General features: G+C 47.4%; 1 protein-coding gene across 1 annotated transcript in view; it reads right to left on the bottom strand.

Annotated features, from left to right (window-relative positions):
* Positions 1-387: 387 nt before the first annotated feature.
* The window catches only part of WTIP (WT1 interacting protein), an 83,084-nt gene continuing 58,535 nt past the window's right edge, over positions 388-24,936 (bottom strand). Inside the window, exons 3-8 of the mRNA XM_030956374.1 lie at positions 22,407-22,474; positions 8,859-8,921; positions 6,396-6,526; positions 5,273-5,324; positions 3,468-3,568; positions 388-439 (exon numbers count right to left, since the gene is read on the bottom strand). Of these exons, the coding sequence (XP_030812234.1) occupies positions 388-439; positions 3,468-3,568; positions 5,273-5,324; positions 6,396-6,526; positions 8,859-8,921; positions 22,407-22,474 (467 nt within the window). The remainder of the gene's footprint in view (positions 440-3,467; positions 3,569-5,272; positions 5,325-6,395; positions 6,527-8,858; positions 8,922-22,406; positions 22,475-24,936) is intronic.

Raw genomic sequence — 24,936 nt, 5'->3', positions numbered from 1 at the left:
CAGGGAGTGCAGAACAGCCCTTTGTACCATTGTTTTTAGAAATGCTGCCATTTACAGTTACAGTTTAGTGGTGAATTATTTGTTCAAGTAGACGGTGTCTCAATGAAAATGTCTAGATAAAAGAATGCATATGTACAAGATCAGAAAAGGACCCCTCACCTCTGATTCAAAAAATAAATAGCTGGTTTAGATGGTTATTACTGGAACCTCATCTTTAAAGGAACACGGAAGGAAGTTTTAGATTTTTGTCTTCTTTCCAACGGCTCTCTGATCATGGCAATGTCTTTCAGAGTTCTGTGACATGCATGGGGTAGCTCGGAGGTGGATGTGATGGCAGTTTGATATTAAGGCGCCTGATGTGACAGCTGTGGCAGAGCAAGTGGCCCTCTAGGGGGTAACAACGATGGCCTTCCTCGTCATTGAGCTGCAAGCCACAGTCCTGGAAGGAAGAGAGACATCCCAGATCAGTGAGACTCAGGCAGGCCTCTCCCAGCCCTGCTGCCCTGTCCTGCACAGCCCCAGAGCTCCCCCTGCCCCCAAGGCCAGCAGCCCCAGAGCTCCTGGGATCTGCACCCTGCCATCTCACACTGCCATCACTGAGATCCAGCAGTGCCCAACCTTTTGGTCACCACTCTTTCCCATTCTGCTCTCTTGTCCATCTAATAAATGGGGATGCAAACCAAAAGCCTAAAAGCAGGCCAGGAGCTGACCCTGCCAAATACAACCTGGCAGAGGCTTGAACAGAGGGGGAGCTGATTCTGCAGCAAGGCAGCCAGCCAGATGGGGGGAGCATAAACAGAGAATGAGAGGGGAGGGCAAAAGGGGGGAGAGGTGGCATAGCTTACTTCTGGAGCACGTCTACACTTTCTCTAATTTGGAATGAAAAGAACTTAAAGACTTCAAGGCCAGTGGTCCATCTTTAGTGGAAATGCTGGTACCTCTGGGACTGACACATAACTACAGACAGAGACAAACAGAGAAGCAGCTAACAGTGATCCTGCTGACTCTTGTGTACACTGCAACAGAGACCACCCTGATTTCCATCACTGTAATTCTGAGGGCATTTGGAAATCTGTGAAGTTTGGTACTCAGGTTTAATGTTTCAAGTATGTTAAATACTTAGAAATGATTACTGTGATCAGTTCTGAGAAACCAGAGATTCTGAGTAGTTATCTGTGCACTTAATAGAAAGAAATAAAAGCCAAACAGAACAAACTGGGTATACAGGTGGTTTTAGTACTGAAAACAAATGCAACACTTTTAACTGAACACAGAGTATAATTTTTCATCTTTCACAGCTCAAGTTTAAATCCTCAAATTTTACAATACTGAAATAAGACTAAAAATGGGTTTTAAAGCAAGCTTTAAAACTGCAGTGTTAGTCTTAATAGAAGTATCTGCCAAGGTAATTTTCTCTGTGTTGCTACATATTATATAATGATTTTACAGCAATTTATACAAGATTAAAAATTAGAATTTACCAATTTCAGATGCCCTACAGATATGCCAAGTGTTTGTATCTTCTTCCCTCTCCAAAACTGAATTCCCTTTCTGCAAGGAGAAAGGCTGCCTTGTCAGTGGGTCTCAGTTTCAGAATGGGGCTCCAGTGATCTGTTAAAAGGCCTTGAACTCCTCCACAGAAGTCAAGTGGTTGCATGTGGAAGAGATGGCACAGAACAGCTGCCAAGTTTCCAACCTGACCACTGACTGCATGGCCACCAGCTGAGGGTGACACCAGCAGCAGGTGAGGAGTGGCTGCCTGAGTCATGCAGCCTTTGCTAAAAGTCTTCATGTGCCTACCTGGTGTACCTCAAAATCCTGCACTCGCTTTTCCAGCAGCATTTGGGGACAGCAGTGTGCAGAGAGCCTGATTTGAGAGCATCAGGCAGAAACCCAGCCCTGCTACCTCCTGATTTCTGTACATAAATGCACTCTGCCTTTCTGGGCAGATGTGGAGGCAGCTTGATTTGCCTCAAATGGGAAGGAGAATGGGGAAATGAATAATGAAACAGAAGGGAAAATAAACCCCCAGTGGGACATTCCAGCATAAAGTCAATAGCCTGAGAGCAGGGGAGGGAGCTGTCATCTGAGGTGAAGCCTGCACAAAGCAATAGCTGGGGGAAGGAGGAGGGAAGTTCAGCTCTCCAAAATACTGTGATTTCCTGTGCCAATTTCTCTTGAAAAATTAATAGAAATGGATGGAGTATCAGGTGTCTGTTGAAAGGAGATAGCTGAGTGGATGGGGCCTTCCTTACATTTAAGTACATAACATTTCAAGATGCCCTGAATTTTGTTATTTTCTCTCTCAGTCAGAAGATTCTTTGTAAAACCTTCATGCAACAGTGCCTGAAGGGCAGCACTGTTGTATTTCTGCCCCTGGTGCTAACAGGGAAGATCTCTGTGGATATTTGTGTGCTTTGTCAGAGTGCCAAACCTACAGCAAAAGGGAAGGTTTTGGCTGATCCCAGCTTAGTGAGTTTGTTTCCCTTCTCATGTTCCTGGCTGTGGGATAAGGATGAACTCAAGTCTCCTCTCTGAAGCAAGAGCACTAATTCCACAACTTGATCTGTGGCAATAAATCTTTACATGATCTGCACAATAAGAAACTACTCCCAAAAAGGCGACAGAAAGTCAATAATATCCTGGTCCATTTCCTAGTAAAGAATCAATATTCATTCAGCATGGAGAAAGCAGGTCCCCTAGAAAGGCCTTCCAGTGTTACTCCTTCCCTGCCCAGCCAATGCAAATTCAAGTCTCCTCAGATCAGAGCCCTACAGACTGTACCTAGAGATGGGGAAAAAGAGAACTGGCACCTACTGTGCTCACTCCCCATCCAGAAGTACTGAGCAAATTCAACCCAACAAACCAAGCCCAGCTTTGAAGCTCATATATTGGGAAAAAAAACCCTCCACAACTAATGTGGTACTGGTGATGGCAGCACTGCTTCCAGCCCAGGCAGCATCCACCTGTTTGTCTTCCTCAGGAGCTGTGGGGCAGAGCCCTGCCTGCTCAGGGGGGCAGGAGCCAGGGAGTGCAGCCCAGGGGGGAGTCAGGGTCCCCCTGAGGCTGGGCAGGTCCCCAGGACAGAGCAGGTCCCACCAAGGCAGAGCAGGTCCCTCAGGACAGAGCAGAGCAGGTCCCCAGGACAGAGCAGGTCCCCAAGGACAGGGCAGGTCCCACCAGGGCAGAGCAGAGCAGGTCCCCAGGACAGGGCAGGTCCCCAGGACAGGGCAGGTCCCTCAGGGCAGAGCAGAGCAGGTCCCCAGGACAGGGCAGGTCCCCAGGACAGGGCAGGTCCCCAAGGACAGGGCAGGTCCCACCAAGGCAGAGCAGGTCCCTCAGGACAGAGCAGGTCCCCCAAGGCAGAGCAGGTCCCCCAGGGCAGAGCAGGTCCCTCAGGACAGGACAGGCCCCAGGACATGCCACAGGCCCGACAGGGCAGGTCCCCAAGGACAGGGCTCCAGCACCACTGCTCCACCTCCCCAGGCAGAGTTAGGTCAGCACCTCCACGTGCCCCCCCGTGGTAGTCCTTGTCCATGGACACCACCCGGATGGTCTCCTCGGAGCCCTGGGGAGCACAGAGAAAGTGACAGTGGTGTCTGAGGACACAGTGACATTGGTGTCTCAGGACACAGTGACAGTGGTCTCTCAGAAATGTTTTTCAGTGACAGAGCAGTTTTTCAGAGCTCTGTGCCCACTGGATGTCTTGGCCCTGGGCATGGCCCTGCACCACTCCTCAGCTGTGCAGCAGCACTCTGGGTGTCTGGCACATCTAAACTGCACAGGTCATTTGGGAAGTGCAGCCAAAGCCTCATCCTCAAGCAACAAATCAGTCTTGAAATCAAGTAATCTTCAAAGGGCACCCAGAATCTGAACAAATTACCCATCAAAAACCTGCTCATTGGGTAACTTTTCCTTGTATGCCTCCTGCTCTGATTTCCAGGACTTGTGTTCCTCTCCAACCATCTGCTGCACAGCTCTTTTGCACATGCACACATCACTGTGTGTCCCCACAGGGACTGACATACCAGTCTGGCAGGTAATGACCTGCACAGGCTAAACCTCAGCAGAGTTGTGCAATCCTGGCTGAGCCCCAGGCCTGCAGAGCAGCCCATACCCTTCTGTAACCTCACAGGCTCTTTTCCTGATCCACTCTGAAGACAGAGCTCATTAGATTGGTTGCTTTGCATTGTTTCCAGTTCCAGGTGTGATTAGAGCAGCAGATATGATGTGGACTATGTCTGAGAGAAGCTGTGGGCAAGTCAGCACCTGCACTGCCAGACTTGAACTAACCCAGGAAATCTCCCAGGGAAAGCATATGGAGTGTGTCCTGCTACTCATCAGGTGAGTCAGCTCTGTGACTGCCTTTTATTTCTTTTCCTTTCTTTCTTGAAAAGAAAAAAGAATTCTTATTTAAGACCCAAATTCAGTGACATTTACATAGAGGTTTTCTCCTCACAACCCATCAGGACAGCAGTTCTCGTTCAGCCTTTATGGGTTTTTTTTGGGTTTGGTTACTTGGCCAATTAACAGAAATACTAATGACAAATGAGAGTAGTGTGCAGAGTGATGGAGATGGGCACGTGAGAGGCTCTAGCATCAGGCTTCACTGGGGCACAGCAGCTCTCAGGAGGGAAGCTCTGGTGCTCAGAGGAACAGCAGGGAGATGCTAAGGCCCTTGCTTACAAATGAGCTGGTCAGTGACCTCAGCAAAGGCAGCTCAGAGGGTCCTGCACCCACCAGAGCACCAGGGAGCCCCAGTCTGAGCTAATTGTGCCAATAGCACTGTCAGTAGTGTTATTAACTGGTCCAAGCTCAGCACAGGCTCAGCTTGCAGGCAGGTTTCACCTGGTTCCATTTTTGTTGTTGCCCTTTCAACCCCTTTAAGAACTTCCATTCCACTGCCACCTCAGGACTACAGACTGGGTGGCCTTCTCACAGGGTCAGCAGCCATCAGATGCCCCTTCAAGGGCTTTACTCCCTGAGTTGTTCTTGGAGCCCCAGTCAGTGTTTTCAATTAAATGAAGTTTCTAACAGATTAATGAAGACCTGGAAAGCACCCTAAAGATAAAAGGTACTATGCTGTAGGAGTAGTGTGACTGTTACAACCTCTGGGAATGTTTGGGAGTGACTTTACTGCTGAACTGTGTTTAATTTAGTATCTAACATGGTACAATTCTGGAGAGGAAGGAGAAGCCTTTAGTGTGTTTTTAGAAAGTGCCCATGTGCCAGCAGCTGTTTTCCCCAGGAGTCAGTGCATGTTAACACCTACCTGTGCTGGGAGGATTGGCTGGTTACAGGAAGCACATTTTGGTGCAAAAACCCTAGGGTGCAAGAAGAAAGTGTTCCAATCACATTTAAAGCATCTTCAAAAAGCAGAAGCAAGAAAGCCATTGTAATCATGCCTTGTTTTTAGTAAAATGGAGATCCACAGGATTTGAAATGCCTCTAATTGTTTGATATTCAATGAAAAGGAGATTTGGGAAAGGCGGATCTATCCCAGCTTTATTGTTTAGGTCTTACCAACCTTGAGGCATAGTGAATCCACCCCTCTTCCTGTATATGCCATTTTTCTTTCCTTCCTTTATTTATAAAATCATTCCAATTCTTCCAGAGCCTTGATGCTGACTGCTTGACTACAAAGCAGCTCCTGACTTGGGGACTCTGACATCAGAAAGACACAACCATGTGTCCTAAACAGGAGAGGGGCTGATCATGGCCAGAATCTCCCAGCTAAATACACAAATGGGCTCATGGTCCTCAACTGTATTTTATCACTGGGCCAACACTCACTGTGTCCTTGTAACACACTCAGACTGGCACCAACAGGGCTGAATTCAGGGTGATTTACTCCTGCTGCATAACTGAGTTATTGGCTAACTGAGCTAAGAGCAGGATCCCATTGCCTTTGAGTGGAATCAGAAAAGAGTCCAAAAACAATCTCTTAAACCTCTACCTTTTGTCAGGTAAGGCTCAGATTGTTCTAACAGTAACTGTTCCTTACATGTGCTCTGTTTAACAAAACTTACACTGTGTCAAGCACTGCCAGAGCCTCTGCTCATGAAGCAGCCAGCAGAACCAACCAACACTTGCAGAAATGGCCTGGTGTAATTAGCGTTGGCAGTCCTGAAGGAAGTAGAGGAACAGCCCCAAGAAGCCCATCCTCTGACACAATTTGATTTTCATCCTCACTTGGCCACTGTGTGCCATACTGGGCCCATAAGGTACTGCTGAACAAACCTTAAAATGCATTACAAATGCAACGCATGAAAGAAGCAGTTGAAGGACATCTGAGCAAACAGGAGTGACCTTTTTATTTGTCCCAAGGCTTATAACTACCTCAATGATTTAACTACTGTAACTTTGCTGAGCATGCAGTGGATTTGTGTACTCACGTGTGGTAGTCTTTGACACAGTAAATATTGTTTTCCACATCTACAGTGAAGGGGACTCCATCCAAGCACTCGTTACACACCACGCAGCGGAAGCAGCCAGGATGGTAGGACTTGCCAAGGGCCTGTAAGATCTTGTGAGGCAAACAACAAAATAAGTGGATGCATGATTACATGAGATATTGTCTCCCCATAAACTGCTGTGTCTCTCTCAATAATGACAGTGAGAAAAGCACTTCAGGATGAAATTACCGCTCTGCAGATCTGTCAGCAAGGGGCCTCTTAAAACAATCAGCTTGCTTATTTTAGTGGGTTTCAATATGCTCCCAAGGAACAGCAAGAACTGCAAATCAGGCTAAGCCCATCAGCTTTAGCTCTGCAGGGCCAGTACTGCCAATGGAAATTAAAAATGGCTTCACAGACCATCTCTGGGGAAATCCCAAATACAAGGTACTGGGATACAGAGTTACCTTACAAAATGTAACAGGCTGTGACAGACAGAATCCAAACTGGTCATTACTCAAAAGTTAAATAACAAAACAAACAAATAAAGAGATGTCTCTTTATTAACTAAGGATCCTCATCTCCCAGAGTTACTGACTGGTTATCACTCAGTCATAGGGGCCCATCGGTTTCTGATAAAATTCCACCACTATCCATGTGTTTGGATACTGATCCATGCACTGCCCAGGCTTTTCCCTGCTGTATTTTAAAGGTTTCAGGGAAAGGTCTGATGCAACCTTGGCTGCACTACTACAGAACAGATCCCCCACTCCTGACATCCTTGTGTGTGACACTCAGTGTGGCACTGGGACCTCGAGGAGGACACTGCAAACCCATGAACAAGCCCCTGGGAAGAGTGAAGCACAGCTACCACTTTCAGTCAGCTCTCAACAGATTATAAGACAAATTCCATACATTTTAGGTGTAAGAAGTATCTTTGGAAGGTAATTTCAAAGTTTTAGCTGCTAGCACAGTGCTCAGCTTGGAGCTGCTGGGAAGTTTGAGATGAAAAATCTACACAGACCAAGCTCCCATGGCCCTATAGGTGATTCTATGAATAAAGATGAAACCAAGAGGAAAGAAGTGCAGAAAAAAAGGCCAGTTTAATTTAACCTTTATTTCCCTCTCTGATGAAGCCCTGTGACTCAGTGGTATCAGACTCTGTTTGACTGGGCAGGCCGTTCTGAGCCAGAGGCAGCTGGTCCCTGTGCCGGGGTTGGTGCTGCTGCAGGAGCACACTGCAGTGCCAGCCTGGCACAGCTGTGCAGCCACAGCCCTGAGCACAGGGCAGCTCCTCAGCCAGCCCTGCAGGGTCCTGCACAGCCCCAGCTCTGCCCCAGGCCAGCACTCAGCAGGGCTGGGCTGTGTTCCCAGGCAGGAGCACGCTGGAATTACCCAAACAGGAGAGCTGAACTCCTGGAGCTCCCAGAGCTGTTTCCTTTTGTCAGAGCACACTTGCTGATGGGAGAGAGGCAGACAAGCACCTGCCAAGCTTGCAGCTACTGAGTTCCACCAGTGAGATATTATGGACTCTTGCCTGGGATTCTGCAGTTAAGGGCCAGCTCAAAGCAAGCCCGTCAGGATACCCCTCCCCCTCCACAACTCCAGAGATTTGCTCTTGGGCTAAAATGAACAATATCCTTGTCCAACCAGTGGTGCCAGAATATGAGCCAGAATCCTCATTAGTGAAGTCCCTGCTCCAGCTCTGACTGAACCTCCGTGTGTGCAGCACACCAGCTACTCCTCTGAGGCACACTGAGCTTCATGCACACTTTAAAGCAAGAGAAAAACAGATACACGGCAGGATCTGCCCTTCTTGTAGTGCAAACCACTTCATTTTGTTTGGGAATTTCTGCTTAGGAAGAGCACACATAACTCTTCCTACTTTCACCCCGTGAAAGGATGCCAGTAGGATCTGGCCAACCTAAAGCTCTTTGATTTTATTTTTATTACAAAAGTAACTCTGACTGCTGGCTCCTTAAAAATCCCAGTGGCAATAATGCATTTTAAATGACATGGAGCAAGCAACAGAGGGTAAACAAAGCAAGTCACAGAGCAGGTGACAAATCTCAGGACTATTGGTAATGTCCCTCTCTCTCTATCCCAGATTCCACCCACATGCCTGAGCTCTGGTTATCTACTCTCTTACAGAGCACACCCACCGTGTTCCTTCACCACGTTCTCATACAAAGCTCTGCTGTACTTCCCCCTTTAGTATTAAAATTCTATTTTATTTTAACTCACAAATGGCAGAATAACAGCCTTCTATCTTCTCAGGTAGCAAAGAAGCCCAACTTTCTGCCCCTAATAGTAGTAATGGAGCATGAAGGTATTTTTATTTACTGCCTCAGTTTCAAAAACTATTTTGACAGCAAAGACACAATACCAGCCTGGGTAGGGAAAAGCAGCTGTCTCACAGTGCACTTCCCAAGTTACCTGTCATCAGGAGTTTAGGTCTCTTACCATTTCCATTATGAGGTGTCCACAAACAAAGCACTTGTCTGCTGTTTGCTGAAAACCTGAATACTGTTAAAATGACAGAAAAGAAAGGATCATTAGTAGCCACTCCTCTGGCCATAGAAATACCTTTTAGGTGAAGGCTGTGCTGTGTATGACACAGGTTTGGGAGACAGTGACTCAGAAGCCTTCTCTCAGCTCTTGCAGCATGTTCAGAGACCAGTTTGGCCTTCTGATCCACTGCAATATTTCCACTGAGATTCTCAATGATACAGTATTATTGTAAGTTTGATTTTTTTTAAGTCTTTATGGAAAGTTTGTGTTTGATGTGCAGAAATTACCTTGAATTGACTCTTTTTGTGGTTGTTTTAAACAACAGAGGACTCACCTCCCAAATCCTGCTCAAATCAGCCACCTCAGACCTTGGACCCACATTTCACTCAGTGCTATTTGCAAGCTAGAAGAATGAGCCCAGGCCCAAGAAGGATTTAGCTGCCTTGTGGATACCAAGCCTTGCAGGCAGGGAAGGATCCAGCAGTGCACTCACAGGGGCCTGGGCTCACTGCACACTGTGGGCAGCAGGAGGTGCCTCAGAGCAATGGTGCCAGCCCACAGTGCAGCGCCAGGGCATGGCTGTGGGGAGAGGCTGTGTCTGCCTGGGACCAAAGCTCTGTGCTCCCTGCCTGAGCAGCCCTGACCTTAACTGTGTGCTCCTGTCCCCAAAGCAGATCCTGCTTCAGATACCAAGGTCTGCTTTTAGCTCTCTGTTTAGAGGCACAGAAAAACCATCCAGGTTATCAGAGTGACCCACCAAACCACAGCCTACAAACAAGAGACACCTTCCTGAGGGACTCCAGCCATGTGAAACAGCTGAACCCTCACCCTCTGCAGCCCATCTCAGCTGAGAGCTGTGTGAGCACCACCCTGCCTGTGCCCACCCACCTGGGGCATTGCACAGGGATGCTCCTCTAGCACAGCTCACCTCAAATGTGCTTCAGCTGCACAACATAAAAGATGAGGAAGGGGAGGATGAATGTAAAGCAGGCTCCTCTCCCAGAACACAGGTTAATTGGCTCAGGCACCTAATGCATCCTCTGAGCCCAACAGAATGTGTCTTGCTCCATTCCCCCCTGGTTTAGTGGGGATTAACTGTCCCCTCACATCAAAAGCCTGTGGTTCCCTGCCTGGAGCTGCCATATGTTTTCTTTTTTATTGGAGTGAGGGGATTACATGTTATGTTGGATCAATAGGTTGGAGACAAAATTATTGTTGCTATGCAACAAAGTGATTATGTAGGAAAAGGTCTCACAGACACTTTGATGGGCCCAGAAGTCAGTAACTGATATAGCAGCTGTCACACCCAAAACTCACTGTGCCCTAAGAAAGACAGCTTGTGCAGGCTTATGAAACTTCCCTGGAAGAGATCAAAGTGTTGAGGAACAAATGGAGAGGTGGGCAGTCCTAGCTGGCTATTGCTGCAAGACACGACTTTTATTTGCTGTTTTTCTTACTGATGCAGGAGAAAGGTCTCACTGCTTGGGATGTTTCCTGGCTGCCCCATGGCTGAGTAACCCCCTGGCTGGGCTGTCCTAGGGCTGGAGCCCCAGGCTCACTGGAACAGGTGGGCAGCTCCCAGTGACACAGACAGCACAGGATTAACAACAGCACAAACCCAGCTAATTCTAAAATCCTGCTGGAATGAATTTAGCAGTCCCATCTGGCTGTCATTTGATAAGGAATGCAAAGGAGCATTCACCCAGCTATTGATTAAGAGGGGACATTATTCCCCAGGAAGAGAATGGCACAGTGGTCAGATTAATGGCATTTATTGCTAACTAGATTGTCACAAATTACACTGCTTGTCAGAAAGAAAGGCTTTGCTGACACAAAATCACTCTTTATATAAGTAACCCTATTAAATTAAAACCATGATTTGTTTTTAACAAGAGAATTGTTATTAGACAAACACATCCAGGACTGGATTACCCCATTAAGAAGACTTTGCAAAATGGCAGTAAGTGCAACAGCAGTGCCAAAATATTTCCCATGCTCAGGGAGCTGTCCTTTACCACTACACTCCTCTCTGTCCTGGTCACAGGGTCAGTCCCAGACAGACTGAAGGTCTGGTTCAGTGAGATCAGGGTTTTGGATCGAGGTCTGCTTTTATTTTAAATCTATTTGGGCTGGAAAGGAATAACAGCCTGAGAGCCCAGCAGCACTGGTTTCTGCAGGATGGCAGCACTGGGGCACTGCTGCTAAAAGCAATAAATGACTTTCTCAACATTTCTGGAGCTGACTGTAAACTGCTTCTTTGCACTGTTTGATCCTAACTTGGAGTGTTCAAATAGAGCTACTGCACTAAGCTTTGAATTTCAGAAGCAGAATTTAAAAGTTTTCAATTACTAATTAAAATTGTCAACGTCTGTCTTTGAAGCACTTGATTATTAACAACCCTCACAGGTCCTGTGTGTGCAATGGGAGAGGAGTTGGGACTTGCTCCAGACTGCAGCCAAGGCAGAAGAGCCTCTTTATTGTCTCAGCACACCAGGAGCATCCAGGGGTGGGCTCCCAGCATGGCTGGAGGAAGAAGCACTGGTCCCCAGAGCTTGTGAGCAGGTCACTGAGAGAGGAGAAGGTTTTGCTACACAGACTCAGAGCCTTTCTCATTACTGACAGAGTCAGAGGAGTAAAAGGAGCTTTTGAGCACAGCAGCCCCTGTGCCCAATCTGGAGACATGAAACACAGGCTGAGGTGAAGCAGTGAGGTGACACAGGCAAGACCCTCATGGAGCAGCCAAATCTCAGCTCTGGTTCCTGTTCCTGTGCCACTCACAGACACAGTTTCATTCAGGATCCAAGCAATGTGGGGCTCAGTTCTAGCCTTCCTCTATGAATGGGTTCCCTCTGTGCCAGGTTCTTAAAAAAAGTATTTTGTTGGCAAAGCAGTAAAGTGATGCAAATACATCAATGTCAGTCTGGATGGGAGCAGTCAGAAGTCTATGGACACTATCCACAACAAATGGGAAGTGTAATTTTGAACTCTCCCTAATATTCATTACAGATACTCCTTGAGCACATAAAAACACTGAGAGAAGTTGTTATTAAAAGACCAGCTCTGAAATTCAAAGCTGAAAATGAAGTGTTACCCTTTCCTGTCCCTCCTGTGACTCAGGGGTACAGTGCTGGGTACACCAGGATGAAAAGGAAACAAAGTGCAAGTTGAAGAGCTGGCATATTATTTCTCCTGATTTCTTAAGTCTGGTCTCAACTGTTTTCTCCTTTATTTACCTTGTCCTTGTCTTCTCTACCAGGATAATAGAATCTCATTTTATATGCACAAATGAAGACTTTGTAATTCATTTCCTTGATGATACTTATATAAAATAAGACTCTGGGAAGCTAAATAAACACCAAGAAATACATTAATTATGTTAGAATAGCAAAGTAAAAATAAAGTAGGAGACTTGGCTGGCTGAACTTTTCTTCTGTTTGCTTTCCAATATACTTTGATTATCAAACAAGCAAACAAAAAAAAAAACTCAAAAAAAAACAACCAAACAAAACAACCACCCAAAAACCCAACCCAAAACAAGACAAAACAAAAAAAAAACCACCAAAAAAAAACCCCCAAAAAACTCTCTAATGATCCTGTCCAAGAGTCTTTGTTTCAATGTAAGAGGAAAACAAGACTCCTTCTGTCCTGAATATTTAGGCCTGTTAGTATCCTCCTGTGATAATCTTGGGATCTATAATTCTTCTGTCTAATATGCAATATATCTAAAAGAAATTAACAATGAATTTTGAGCATACAATGAACAATTATGCATGGAGGATAATCCCACCAAGTACTATGAGAAACAATTTCTCCTGCCTGTTCTCAGTCCTGTAGCAAACCTTGGTTGTCTACCAGGGTCTTTTAAAGTTTGACATTCCCATCATGATTTCCAAAAGAAAAACATTCAGATAATAGTCCTCCTGAGAAAGGCTTCAGGAGCCAAACTCTCTACCTTAGGCAATGTCAGGCCTTTGAAAAGGCACGTCACTGCTCCTCCCTCCATGCCTGACTGTGCCCAGGGAGGGGCTGCTGCTCTTCCCTGCTGTTCTGCACTCCACAAAACAAAACCTTCCTCCTGGAAACAGACCCTGGAATCCCATTCAGGCCCATGTGCCTCTTTGATGAGGATGTCCAAAACCTGCTGAAGGTTTGTGCAAGCAGAGCCAGTGGTTACATTGCAGTGGGTGTGGCAGCTGCTGCCCCGGCAATGGTATGAAGCTGTAAAATCTCCAATTCACTGCTGCAGCACTGCACATCACCCACTGCCCAGCCCAGGCCTGACATCCCTCTCTTTTACACTTTCAGAGCTTTTGAGTGGGGTGATAAGGAGGTTTTGCCAAAATGCTTCAGGCATTTAATTCTGAAAACTAATTTCTGAATTGGGTGCTATGCTAATAATGTATTCCAACCCCAGGCTGCCTGTAATCCCTCACAGACTCCCTGCTCCTTGGTTTCCCATTAGCAGAGCATCTGTCTTCTCACTGCTGCATTGTTTGCTCTCTGCATGGGACCCTCACTACATGAGACACAACAATGTCAGAAATTCATGGGATCGCATTAAGAGAGGGAGCAAATATCAAATTTGGTTTCATGCAGATGGGGTTTTGTTGTTGTTTTTACACACATATTCCAATGCAGTGATTAAAATGAACTGGGCAAAATGGGGCCTTCTCAGGCTCAAAGATAAAGGAGCCTCATGGCAGGTGAAGGTTAACTAAAGGAAAATAGTCCAGAACTTCACTCTCCATCCTGCTGAAAGCCCTTCACATACCCAGTTACTTGACTCTGCCTTGCTGTCTGTGAGGAAACACTACACAGCAGTTTGCCCTCTTGCTTCTGTCTTTGCACTTTGTTCTGTTTGAAGGACAAGGACAGGGCAAGGAGGGACTCCACGCTCTGCACAGAGGCAGCAGAGGTCTGGCCATGCACAGAGCTGTGCCAGGAATTCAGCTGATCCTGAACTCTGCCACTGTGCAGCCCCTGAGAAGAGCCCAGCCATGTACATCCTACAGAGACCCTGGCTGAGCACTCACCAAGGCTTCTTGCTGTGTGATTGATTAGGAGCCACTAATGATTTTCTTACCTAGATCTTCCTTAAACAAACTCCTGTGGGAGCATCACAGTGATAATGATCAAGAAAAAAGGCTGAATCAACAGCTTCAACTCTGATCATATTACAGAGCCCAACATTTACTGACCTGATTCACACTGCACAGGCTGTAACTGCTGCAGGTTGCTTACTGTCCCTGCTACCATCTACTGCATACACTGAAAAAACTGTTTACACAAGAACCTATCTTCCTGGAACAAAAATTACCTGGATTTTATTCAAAACAGTTGTTGAGAGATCTCAATTCAGAACATAACAGCAGCTAATACCAATGTTTATTACCAAAGTGGAAACATGTAATTTTCTCACATGGGTCTTTTTCTAACCCTCCCATGGACAAAAATTAATGCTGTCTGCTTACAAGTGTTTGGCAGGAGTTAAGACATAATTAGAAAGGGCTCTAGTTCTTTTAAGTGTGCTTCAGTTATTGTAATTTACTTTTCACTGGAATATTAAGAAAAATGGATAGTCTGACTATTTGGATCACCATCTCAAGAGGAAATAGTGGAGTGATTATCTGGCATGAAACCGACTGGAGTTGGTAACAGGCTCTTCCAACATTCCCCCAGCAAATGTGACACACAGGAGAGTTACAAAAGGCAGTGAGTAGTGATACATCTCAGAAAAAAGCCTGTCTGTGCCTCTCCTTGTCTCCTGTGCCATGTCCCACAGAGTGATTCCTCCAACTCCTTTAACAACCTGCAGCCCAGCTCAGGAAAGGCTGAGCACAGGCCTTGCTCACACTCTGAAATTTCACTGCATTATGTTTCTCTGTGTTATCACCTGGGCCCAGGTACCACCTGGGCATTGCTCTTTCATAAAGCTGAGATGTCTCAGGACTCCAGCTGGTTCCTCCTGTGCCCTCAGTGCTGCTCAGTGGGCCCTGCAGTGAGTCCTGCATGTGGTGCTCACAGCCTGCACCTCAGCTTCTCTCCAGCTTTGAAACTTTGTCCTCTGGGGAGAATCCCCTGAGAAAACCCAGGTGTCCCCTGCAGACAATGGGACTTCTGCCACCAGCTTCAGTGGACTTGAAACTTCTTGATCCAGGGTACAGCACTCTGGAATTGTGTTGCAATAAGAGGCAAACCCAAACTGTCAGCTCTACACATTCTTCATGCTGATTCACATCCAAGTCCACAGTACAGAGGCAGACCAATATTTGACCAATATCCCTACACAGTATGAAACTTGAATTTTAAGGCCATCTGTAGGTGTGACCCAATGCTTCAATTCAGAATACCCCAAATAATTATCATCACTGTCAAATTCATTTATAAAATAAACTCAAGACTATTGGCATATTACAAACTTAGGGAAAACTAAGGAAGAAAATTATTCAAATGTTTTTGGCAGGGAGGGGCTGGAGCAAGACATACACAGGCAGCAGCAGGACTGCCCTCCCTCGTGCCCCCGTCAGGAACAGGCTATGAACTGCCTGCCTTTGTTTCCAGTGACAGCAACGCTGACTCTGGAACCTTCTGTCCCAACCTAGGGCAAGCAGAACCTTGAAGACACTCACAGACTTCCTGATGCTTCTGTACATCAGGAACATTGCAGCAAATCCCTTATTAAGCTTTGATTCCATCATTCTTTAAACTTATCAATAAACTCCCCTGTCTGTCTGTTCTCTGTCTGTCTGTTCTCAATACAACATCCTCCCAGTTATCTACAGCTCCACGTGCTCTGTGGTTCCCATCAGATAGGAAATGGACACAAGCTGCAACTTCAATCATTCACCTTTTCAACTGAGTCTATTTTTTCCTAAGAGTCTCACTTAGCAGAAATGGGCTCTCTGACTAATGCACCAGTCCCAGGGCTCCCTCCCAAGGGGGACTTCCAAACATTTATAGTCCCTGAGATGGAAAATCAAACCTCTGACTCCAGCTGACACCAGCTTCCATTACACTAAATAAAAACTATCTTCTGAGAGCCCCAGCAAGTGGGACAGGCCATTTCCCACACTGCCAGCCCTGGAAAACAGCATGTGCACAAACAACTGAGAAGAAAAGCCTCATTAGTATTAATATTTCCATTGCAGCCATGCCCAGGGGCCCTGGCTGGGGTAAGGGTCTTGCTGTGTTTGGTGCTCCAGGAGATGAAGGTGCAAGCCCTGCACATAGTGCCTCGCTGCTCATGAGTGGATCCTATCCCTTCCAGGAAGGGCTGTCACCTGCCTCCTGAGTGAGATCCTGTCCCTTCCCCAGGAAGGGCTGAGCATTTCCATTTCCCACCTGCCTCCTGAGTGAGATCCTGTCCCTTCCCCAGGAAAGGCTGAGCATTTCCATTTCCCACCTGCCTCCTGAGTGAGATCCTGTCCCTTCCCAGGAAGGGCTGAGCATTTCCATTTCCCACCTGCCGGGTGAGATCCTGTCCCTCCCCAGGAAGGGCTGAGCATTTCCATTTCCCACCTGCCTCCTGAGTGAGATCCTGTCCCTTCCCCAGGCAGGGCTGAGCATTTCCACTTCCCAGCTGCCTCCTGCTCCTGCACACCCTGACAACTTCTGCATTTCTGATCTCACTGTGACATTTACAGTTGTGGATGTGAGACCAGGCCCTCTGTGTCCTCTGTAGCCAACTCCTGCACTGCAGTGACCAGCAAAGAGAAGGGGACCAGCGGCTGGGTAGGGGACAAAGGGATCCAGAGCCCCACCAGCGTGGATGGAGTGGAGAAGGAAGGCTGGAGAGAGACTGCAGGGCTGCAAGGGGCTCTGCTGGGGCTCTGGGCTGCTTGCTCTCCTCCTGCCACAGCCCTCTGGGGCTGGACAGCCAAAGGCTCCTGCAGGTCTGCAATGCACTCAGTCTCTTTATGGTTGCCATGTGCAAAATGAAGCTTTTAGAGCCTTTCTCTTTGAGGATTTATGGGCAGAGTTCCTCCAGTCTTACTCACCGAAATGGATGAACAGCTCTAGATGAAACTTTCAACAACTAATGACAGCAAAGCCAGCCAGAGGCAAAAGCCTAGCATAAGAAGTTCAGCCTAAATGATTAAATTTGGCAAAGTTTTAAGACAGTGAAAGAGAAAATCTTACAAGGGGAAGATTGGGATGACCTTACAGCAGTGCACTGCAGCCTGTGGTGTCTGTAATAGGTTATTTCCAGAGCATCTGAGCCTCTTCCAGTAGTGCATTAAGCAATGTAACTAACATCTGTCACGAGGTTCATTTTCCCTCTCATCTCCTCCCTCGAGGGAAATTCTCTCATTTCTTAACCTCTACTGGACCCCCACTCAATAATGTTCATTACCTCAAGAGAAGAAGGGAAAGCCTATCAAAAAGAGGAAAAAAAGCAAAGAGATAGATAGTAGATCTAAGATTCAGGCTGCTTTGGTGACATTTTTAAAGTGTTTTTTGCCAAGCAAAACAGTATTTAAAAAAAAATTCTTTACGTGATATTTAAGCATAGAAAAGGAAAGACAAATTAAAATTATTTTTCCTTCACCCCTGATTATGCAGCAATTTATCAACAAAATGAAACACGAACATCTGACTGGGACTATTTATTTTACAGTAAGGCATTTATTTTTTGTTCACTTCACCAGGAACAGGGTCTCTGTTATGGCTAGTTAGCCATCTGTGTCCAAAGAGCTTTCAGGAAAGGATTAAACTGTCATTTGTTTTATTTCCTTTCATGAAATAACAGCTCCTAACAGGGCTGGGGCACGACTTGGGTATTGCTGGACTTGTTACTTTAAGGTGGCATTTAAAGGAGTAACTGGACCTTCCTTAGAGCTAAAGCAAAGCAATGTAAAGTGTAGGGGGGTGGTTTTGTTCTTTTTGCTCCTCACTCATGCAGTGTCCTCCTGGAAATGGCACAGATCAGCCAATCTCTTGGGCAGAAGTAGAATTATCTGTGTATTTATTTTTTTAATCTGATTCATTCACTTCATTCAATTAGCCAATAAGGCTTTAAGCACTGACAGAACGTGCAGCTAATCAGGGCTGGCAGCAGGAGGCTGACACAAATAACCCTGGGGGGCAGAGGTATTCCACATGCTCCGTGCAGGGGATTCCCAGCCCCACCGTGGCATCCCCTGCCCACCTACAGCTGCACAAGTGGGGAAAAAACTTCTGACACTTCTTCCCTGCAAAGAAAGAGCAAAATAAACCAGCTGGTGTGGAGAATGTGCCCTCAGCAGGAGCAAACATGGGAAAACTCTTTGCCAGGAGGATGTGCCTTGTGGCCCTGGCAGGGGCACCGTGGGCTGTCCTGGGCAGCCTCACAGCACTCACCAGGAGCACCCGTGAGAGACAACTGCTCACTTTGAAAATTTGAAGAGGTTTATTAAATCTTGACAAAAATACAACAAAGGACTGCATAAGGAGAAAGCTGCAGCACTGGGAACTGCCCCTTGTGCACACCACATGGCCAGTTCATCTTCAAGCTGGATGCTCAGGCTTTTATACCCCTGGGGGTTGCACCAGCCAGCCCTGGCCCATCCCAAGGTCTGTCAGGCAGTTCTTCTTTGCCATTTATCAGTGAAGATTGCTTTGTAACTGGATTGGAGCTCAGGTGTGTCCATGCCTCACCCCCTGAGCACCCCCAAGCTTTTCCATTCCCAGCTGCCCCATGCAAGGGACACCTGTGCAGCTCCTTTGTACCTGTCCCGGACTGCCCAGGCTGTGTGATGGCAACAGCACAGGGGGGAAAGGGAACCATGGGGAGAACAGAGGCCATCTAAACTACAACAACATAACTGTACATCACTAAAACTTCTCTTAATATTCACACAATATTCATCCCTTAATTGCCAGAGCCAATCATCTCATTATCCATCTGTAACACCAGCACCAGCTCACCCCTGGCTGTGTCCACAAACCAAAAGCCCTTTTCCAACAGAGGGGCAGATTTGGAAAGGTTGATGCCAGCAGCTCCTCACTGATGTTTTCGAAGCACTGGGCAGCCAAAGCTCTCAGGGGCTCACTGTGCTTAAGGTGACAAATGTGCTCTGCTCAAATGCCACCTGCACAGGAGCCATGGCTGGAGAGGAGAGGAGAGAGAGAAGAGAGAGAAGAGAGAGAGAGAAGAGAGAAGAGAGAAGAGAGTGAAGAGAGAAGAGAGAAAAGAGAGAAGAGAGAAGAGAGAAGAGAGACCCCTGGAGCAGCTGGACCCAGCACTGGCTGGACCTCAAGGGGGACACTTCAGCCAAGGAGGGCTCTTCCAAGAGCCAAGCATCTGAAAGGATCAGAGAATGGGTTTTTCAAGGTCTTGGCATCAGGGACCACAGGTGACACTGCAGTGAATTCCACATCCCACCTCTGAGTGGAAGAGCTGATTTGTGAGGAGTGAGAGGTAGTTAAAGAACCAGGTATCCTATCTGAGCTCTGGAGACTGCTCCAGATGGAGCTGGTCTGGCACAGCAAAATGTGGTATTGAAGGAGAAACAAAATACTGACATCTATAGGATGTTCAATATTTCTAGCAGCTACAATGGGAAAAACCCCATAAATAATATCCATTCTTCACTAAAATTTTCTGCATTTGTTCCTTTCAAGAGCCATTTCAGCATTTCTGCCCATCACTGTGCAGGTGCTGCTCACTGCAGCCCCAAAATCACTGTGGACATTGCCAGTGTGCCTGCAGGGATGACAGGGAAGAAGCACCTGCAGCACATGAATGGGATCAGCAGAGGCAGCAGTGGGGTGCCCTGAGGGACAGCACTGCACCCCTGTGCTCCCCTGGCTGTCACAGTGCCCTAAAGGCCAGCACTGCACCCCCTGTGCTCCCCTGGCTGTCACAGTGCCCTAAAGGACAGCACTGCATCCCCTGTGCTCCCCTGGCTGTCACAGTGCCCTAGGGGACAGCACTGCCCCTCCTGTGCTCCCCTGGCTGTCACAGTGCCCTAAAGGCCAGCACTGCACCCCCTGTGCTCCCCTGGCTGTCACAGTGCCCTAAAGGCCAGCACTGCACCCCCTGTGCTCCCCTGGCTGTCACAGTGCCCCAGGGAAGCACTGCACCCCCTGGCTGTCTGCCCAGCATGCACCCTGTGCTCCCCGGCTGTCACGTGCCCTAAAGGCCGCACGCACCCTGTGCTCCCCTGCTGTCACATGCCCGCCCTGTGCTCCCCTGGCTGTCACAGTGCCCCAGGGGACAGCACTGCCCCTCCTGCAGCTCCTGCCCACGGCTGCTGAGGCTGCTGTGCTCTCCAGCCCTGGCCATGTTTGAAAGAAGCTGTCACAGGCTCTGGGGCTGCAGAGCTGTGACCCCACTCCCAGGCCAACAGCAGCATCTGACTCTCCTGATCAATTCCCAGCCAAACAAAAGCCAAGAAAGAGGAAGGACACCACGGCAGGCAGCATTTTCTTAGCAGCAATACAATTCTAATGCAGTTAGACTGATCTGTTTACATTCCCAAACTGAAATAATCTTTTCCTCATCCTCCTGCCCTAACTTCCCTAACATTCCACACGGAATCCTGCTGCACTAAAGGGAGCTGCACTAAAGAACTGGAGTCATGGTAGAGACTGAAATTCTCACTTATACAGAAAAAGCATTTCATTTTCTGCTTTGGACAGAAAGGATTGGGTTTCCCAGTGTTCAAGAGGAGGACCTGGGAAGATGAAGTAGTTAAAATAATTTCCTCTTTAATGGCTATTTTGCAGCCTGTTTCCTTTCAACTTTGAGAAAAGCTTTGTGCTTTCCCTGTTCACAGAAGTCTAAAATAGGCAAGGTTGTTTGATTTCATTAGTGATGCCATACAATTCCTAGGATTCTTGCTATGACATTTGCTCAGGGGAGCTGAGAGAAGATGCAGCTACTCCCTGAGCAGCAGCAGGATTACCACAAGCAGGGATCACATCAGAGTTTGGTTTCTTTGCTGACTTACACAGTGCCCCTTCATCTGCTTCTCCCCCATCCCTCTGCTACTGGAAGCTGCTAAAACACACCTGGGCTTTTAAATCTGTGCCTTCAATGTCCCAACAGTTCCCGAACTTGCAGAAAGTTTATTCCTATCAGGTCTTTAATCTCAGTTTTCCTGAGAAAATCTCTGCAAATATCTTCCTTCAGAAACCCACTACAGAACATGCCTGAACTAAAGAGTCCCCCAACCCCCATGAAAACTGAATGTTCTCCAAAAGATTATGATTTTTAGATTTAAAATTCTTGTGTTTAGGCTGAAATTACAAGCTAATAACAACAATCATGTCATTAAGTCTGGATGAAAGGTTTTGATCATGCAGAAAGTACATTCCAACACAGTTCAAATGAAAAATCTCAAAGGTTTGAGCCCCTCCCTCTCACCCTCCATCTCCTCTCCCCCTCCCTGTGCTTCTGCAGAAGCACAGTAAAGAAAGAGCTGAAAAAAGCAAGGAAGAAAAAAGAATTTTCTCTCCAGAATATGAGCAAAACAAGAACAGGTTTCAATTATAACAAGATACTTATTTTCTGCACAAAACACATTTTGGTTTCTTTTCCAACAGGCTCCAGCTCACAGTAAAGGTGTAACACATGAAGACAAATATAATTTATATTTTAGGAATTCCCATGATTTTTATACACTGGATTGATGACAAATGCATTTGCACACTTTGAACTGCCAGTAACAATTTTATTGTGGGATATACTTTGAATAATTCCTTTGCAAACAGCATGATTATATAGATTATATTATATTCATTAGAAAAGGAAAGTTGTTCTGGAAGACCCAAGCTACCAAATTAATGGTACTTCAATAAATAAGGTGGCAGAGATTCAACATACTGATTGTCCAATTCATCTTCCTCTAAGCTAAAATATATCATTGCTCTCTAATTGCAATTCCCAGCCACGCCATCCTCTTCATCTTAATTCTAAATGGTCTGCACTTATCAAATCATTTGTGGTGCACTGCATAATTCTCACCCTTAATTGCATGAATATTTTATTTTTGGAACAACACAGCTCAGCAACAGGCTTCATTTTTCCTTTCCTGATTGAAGTAAAGCATTGACAGGAGCTCTGTGAGCAGGGAGAGAACCTGAGCTGCCCCTCCATGGGCAGCAGCTCCCAAGGCAGCCCCAGCGGCTGTGAGCAGAGCAGTGATTAAACTGTGCCTCCAAGCAATGCTGAGCACAGCCCTGACCCAGCACAGAGCTCTCCCTCCTCTCAGCTCTGCTATTCCCCAGGTGTTGGGCTTCCAGCTCAGCCTTGGCAGGAGAGCCTCTGTGGCTGCAGTTCAAGTGCCAGGCCTGAGCAGCTCCAGTGTTTATTCTCACAATTTACACTTTCTGATGGCTTATGGACTGATGGCTGATGGTTTTACAGCCACCACCTCAAACCAAGGAGGCAGTGGCAGATGCTTCCCCATTCCACCACTGCCAGGAGGCCTCACATCATCACCTGTCTCTCAAAGCCAACACAAAATAATGATTTGCTTTAGAAAGAATAAAAAGAATGCCTGAAATCTTACTTACTAGGAAGTCTTCTTCACAGTACACCTTGCCATTGACATTGTAGAATGCTTTTCCTCGTAGTCTTCTCCCTGTTAAAGCACAGGACCATCAGAATTTTGGTTTTCATCCCCAAACCCAGGTGTTCAGGATGCAAAGTGAAAGGCACACCCCCTGTCCCTGTCCTTGTCTGTGGGGTCTGTTCCTGGCCTCTCTCTTCCCTGGAGGCCCCACGCAGAGCCAGGGCTGAGGATCAGGCCCTTGCCTCTATCTGGCCTTACCAAATCAGGTACCAAACCTTGCCTTAGGTACCTACAATGTTACCTTTGAGTGCAGGTTATGGAACCCAGCTGATAACAATCCCTGAAAAACTTGCAATCCAAGCTCAAAATTGATTTTGGGGAAAAGGCTCTTTGCAAATTGAGACAATTTTCTGCAGGTAAAATCCCAGCAGGCTCACATCCACTGCAACCACAGCAGCAGAGTTTGTCTCCAAAGGACTAAATAAAGGATTCTGCATATGGGTGTTCCTGCCACCCTCAAAAATATTAATAATCAACACCACAGCAGGTGTCTGCAACACTAAAGCAGTACAAGGCACACATGATGGAGGGAAGGGCAGTAAAATCACACAGAAAACAAGAGATTTTGTATTCAAGTTTTGACATTTGCCATTTCATTAGCCCATGTAGAACTTGACTGACAAAGCCTGTGACAGTCAGTAACTGATGGTCCCTATACAGTGAAGAAATGCACAGCAGACTCCAGAGAGTCCCAACAGAAAGGATTCAAACCAGGAATTGAAGAATTCAATTCAAGAGCCACCAAGAACAACCAGTTTGTAGATTCAGCAGATCAGAGCAGCTCTGTTGAAAGCAGTGCTCCTCTACCAGTGTAAAACCAGAGAGGGAGAAGGGAAGGCACACTCATGCCAGCTCACCTCATTCCCACTCTCCAGGCTCCCAGTGGCCAAAGCTCTGGGCTGTGGGAGCTCTGAGCAGCCCTGGCAGCCCCAGGGACAGCAGCTGCCCCAGGCTGTGCCAGCAGGGCAGAGAGCAAGAGGAATTCCTGATCCAGGTCACTGCCAGAGCTCCTCTCCATGGAATGAGCCTGGATGTGTCCTGCAGCTCCCCAGGAACACCACCCATCTCCATGGAGGGTTTGAACAGCACCATCAGCCTCGAGGGTTTGAACACCAGCCATCTCCTGGAGGGTTTGAACAGCACCCATCTCCATGGAGGATTTGAACAGCACCCATCTCCTGGAGGGTTTGAACACCACCATCTCTTGGAGGGTTTGAACAGCACCATCTCCTGGAGGGTTTGATGCCCAGGGCCGGCACGCTGAGCCAGCTCACAGGGGCAGGAGTGCTCCCCACGGTTTCCATAAACAACACTGAGGAAAATATGATGAATTTTCAGTGTTTGGAAGAGCCTTTTACACGTTGCCACTGTGATGTGATCCTGGGAAACAGCGTGTGGCACAAAGCAGTTGGGATCTGGGCTGATGCTTTTGGGAAATCACATGCTGCAAGTGGCTGTCTGGTGGTTTCACTGTCGTGGCTGAGGGAAATGCTTCTTTTGTGTGCACATTCTTGGGCTGTGGATCTCACGGGCTGCTGTCTCCATACTGCTGGTAGGTGGAGTCTGCTCTTGTTTGTCTTTCCAGCTGCCTGGTGGCTCTGGTGGGGACCAGGACCCTGGTGACCTGGGCAATGTGCTCATCCCCTCTGAGAGCCTTAGGTAAAACTGGGCAAGGCACAGGGCTGGGACAGCAATCAGGGGACCTTGGGCCTCTCTCAACTGATCCAGGAGCAACCATATCTAGATCTTCCCTCTCGGTCGTCAAAGCTGTTTTTAAACCTCTCTAGGGAAAGGTAAAGTACATGGAATGAAAGGAAAAAAGGGAAAGAGGCCAAAATGGCTTTGTAAAGGACATGTCTCTGTCAGATCCAGGCTTGGCACAAAACTTGTGTTTAGCTGGCAGAGATGAAGTGTCCACCCAGAAGAGGATGCCCTGGATGTGCTGGTGCAGCTTTTCCCCCGTGCTCACCTGGAGCTGGGTGTTTGTTGCAGGGGAAGGAGCACTGCCCTCACCCCAGCACACACCCATGTGCTGAGAAAGCAGCAGGGGTGATCTGGAACAAACCCAGCACTGGCTGCTGGAGGATCTCTGCAGGAGAGCAAGGTGCCAGAGCAGGGGGGCACCAGCATCTCCTGAGCACCGCAGAAGGGGCAGGAGGAGATCCCACAGGAGGCCCAGCCTGCCAGTGCTGAGCTTGGTAGGAATAGCACAAATTCTGCTCCTGTTCTTTCCTTGGCACAGCATGGAGCCAGTGGGGTCAGTGCTTTCCTGGACTGGGATGGAGTGGGAAGCCTCTGATCCAAACCAAGAAGGCAAAGCCAATGCTCTGGAGGGCCTCTCAGACACGTCAGGCCTCACCTGCCCTGTGCCTGCCCCACTGTGAGTGCCCCACCAGCCCTGCACTGCTGGGATCCCTGCCCTACACCTGCCCCCTCTGCACCACACTGCACTCCCAGCAAAACCTTTCAAA

This window comes from Camarhynchus parvulus, chromosome 11 (assembly GCF_901933205.1).
Source record: "Camarhynchus parvulus chromosome 11, STF_HiC, whole genome shotgun sequence".
NCBI classification, from domain to species: Eukaryota; Metazoa; Chordata; class Aves; order Passeriformes; family Thraupidae; genus Camarhynchus; species Camarhynchus parvulus.
Note: the sequence above shows the minus strand (reverse complement) of the source record. Positions and strands in the feature narration are given on the sequence as shown.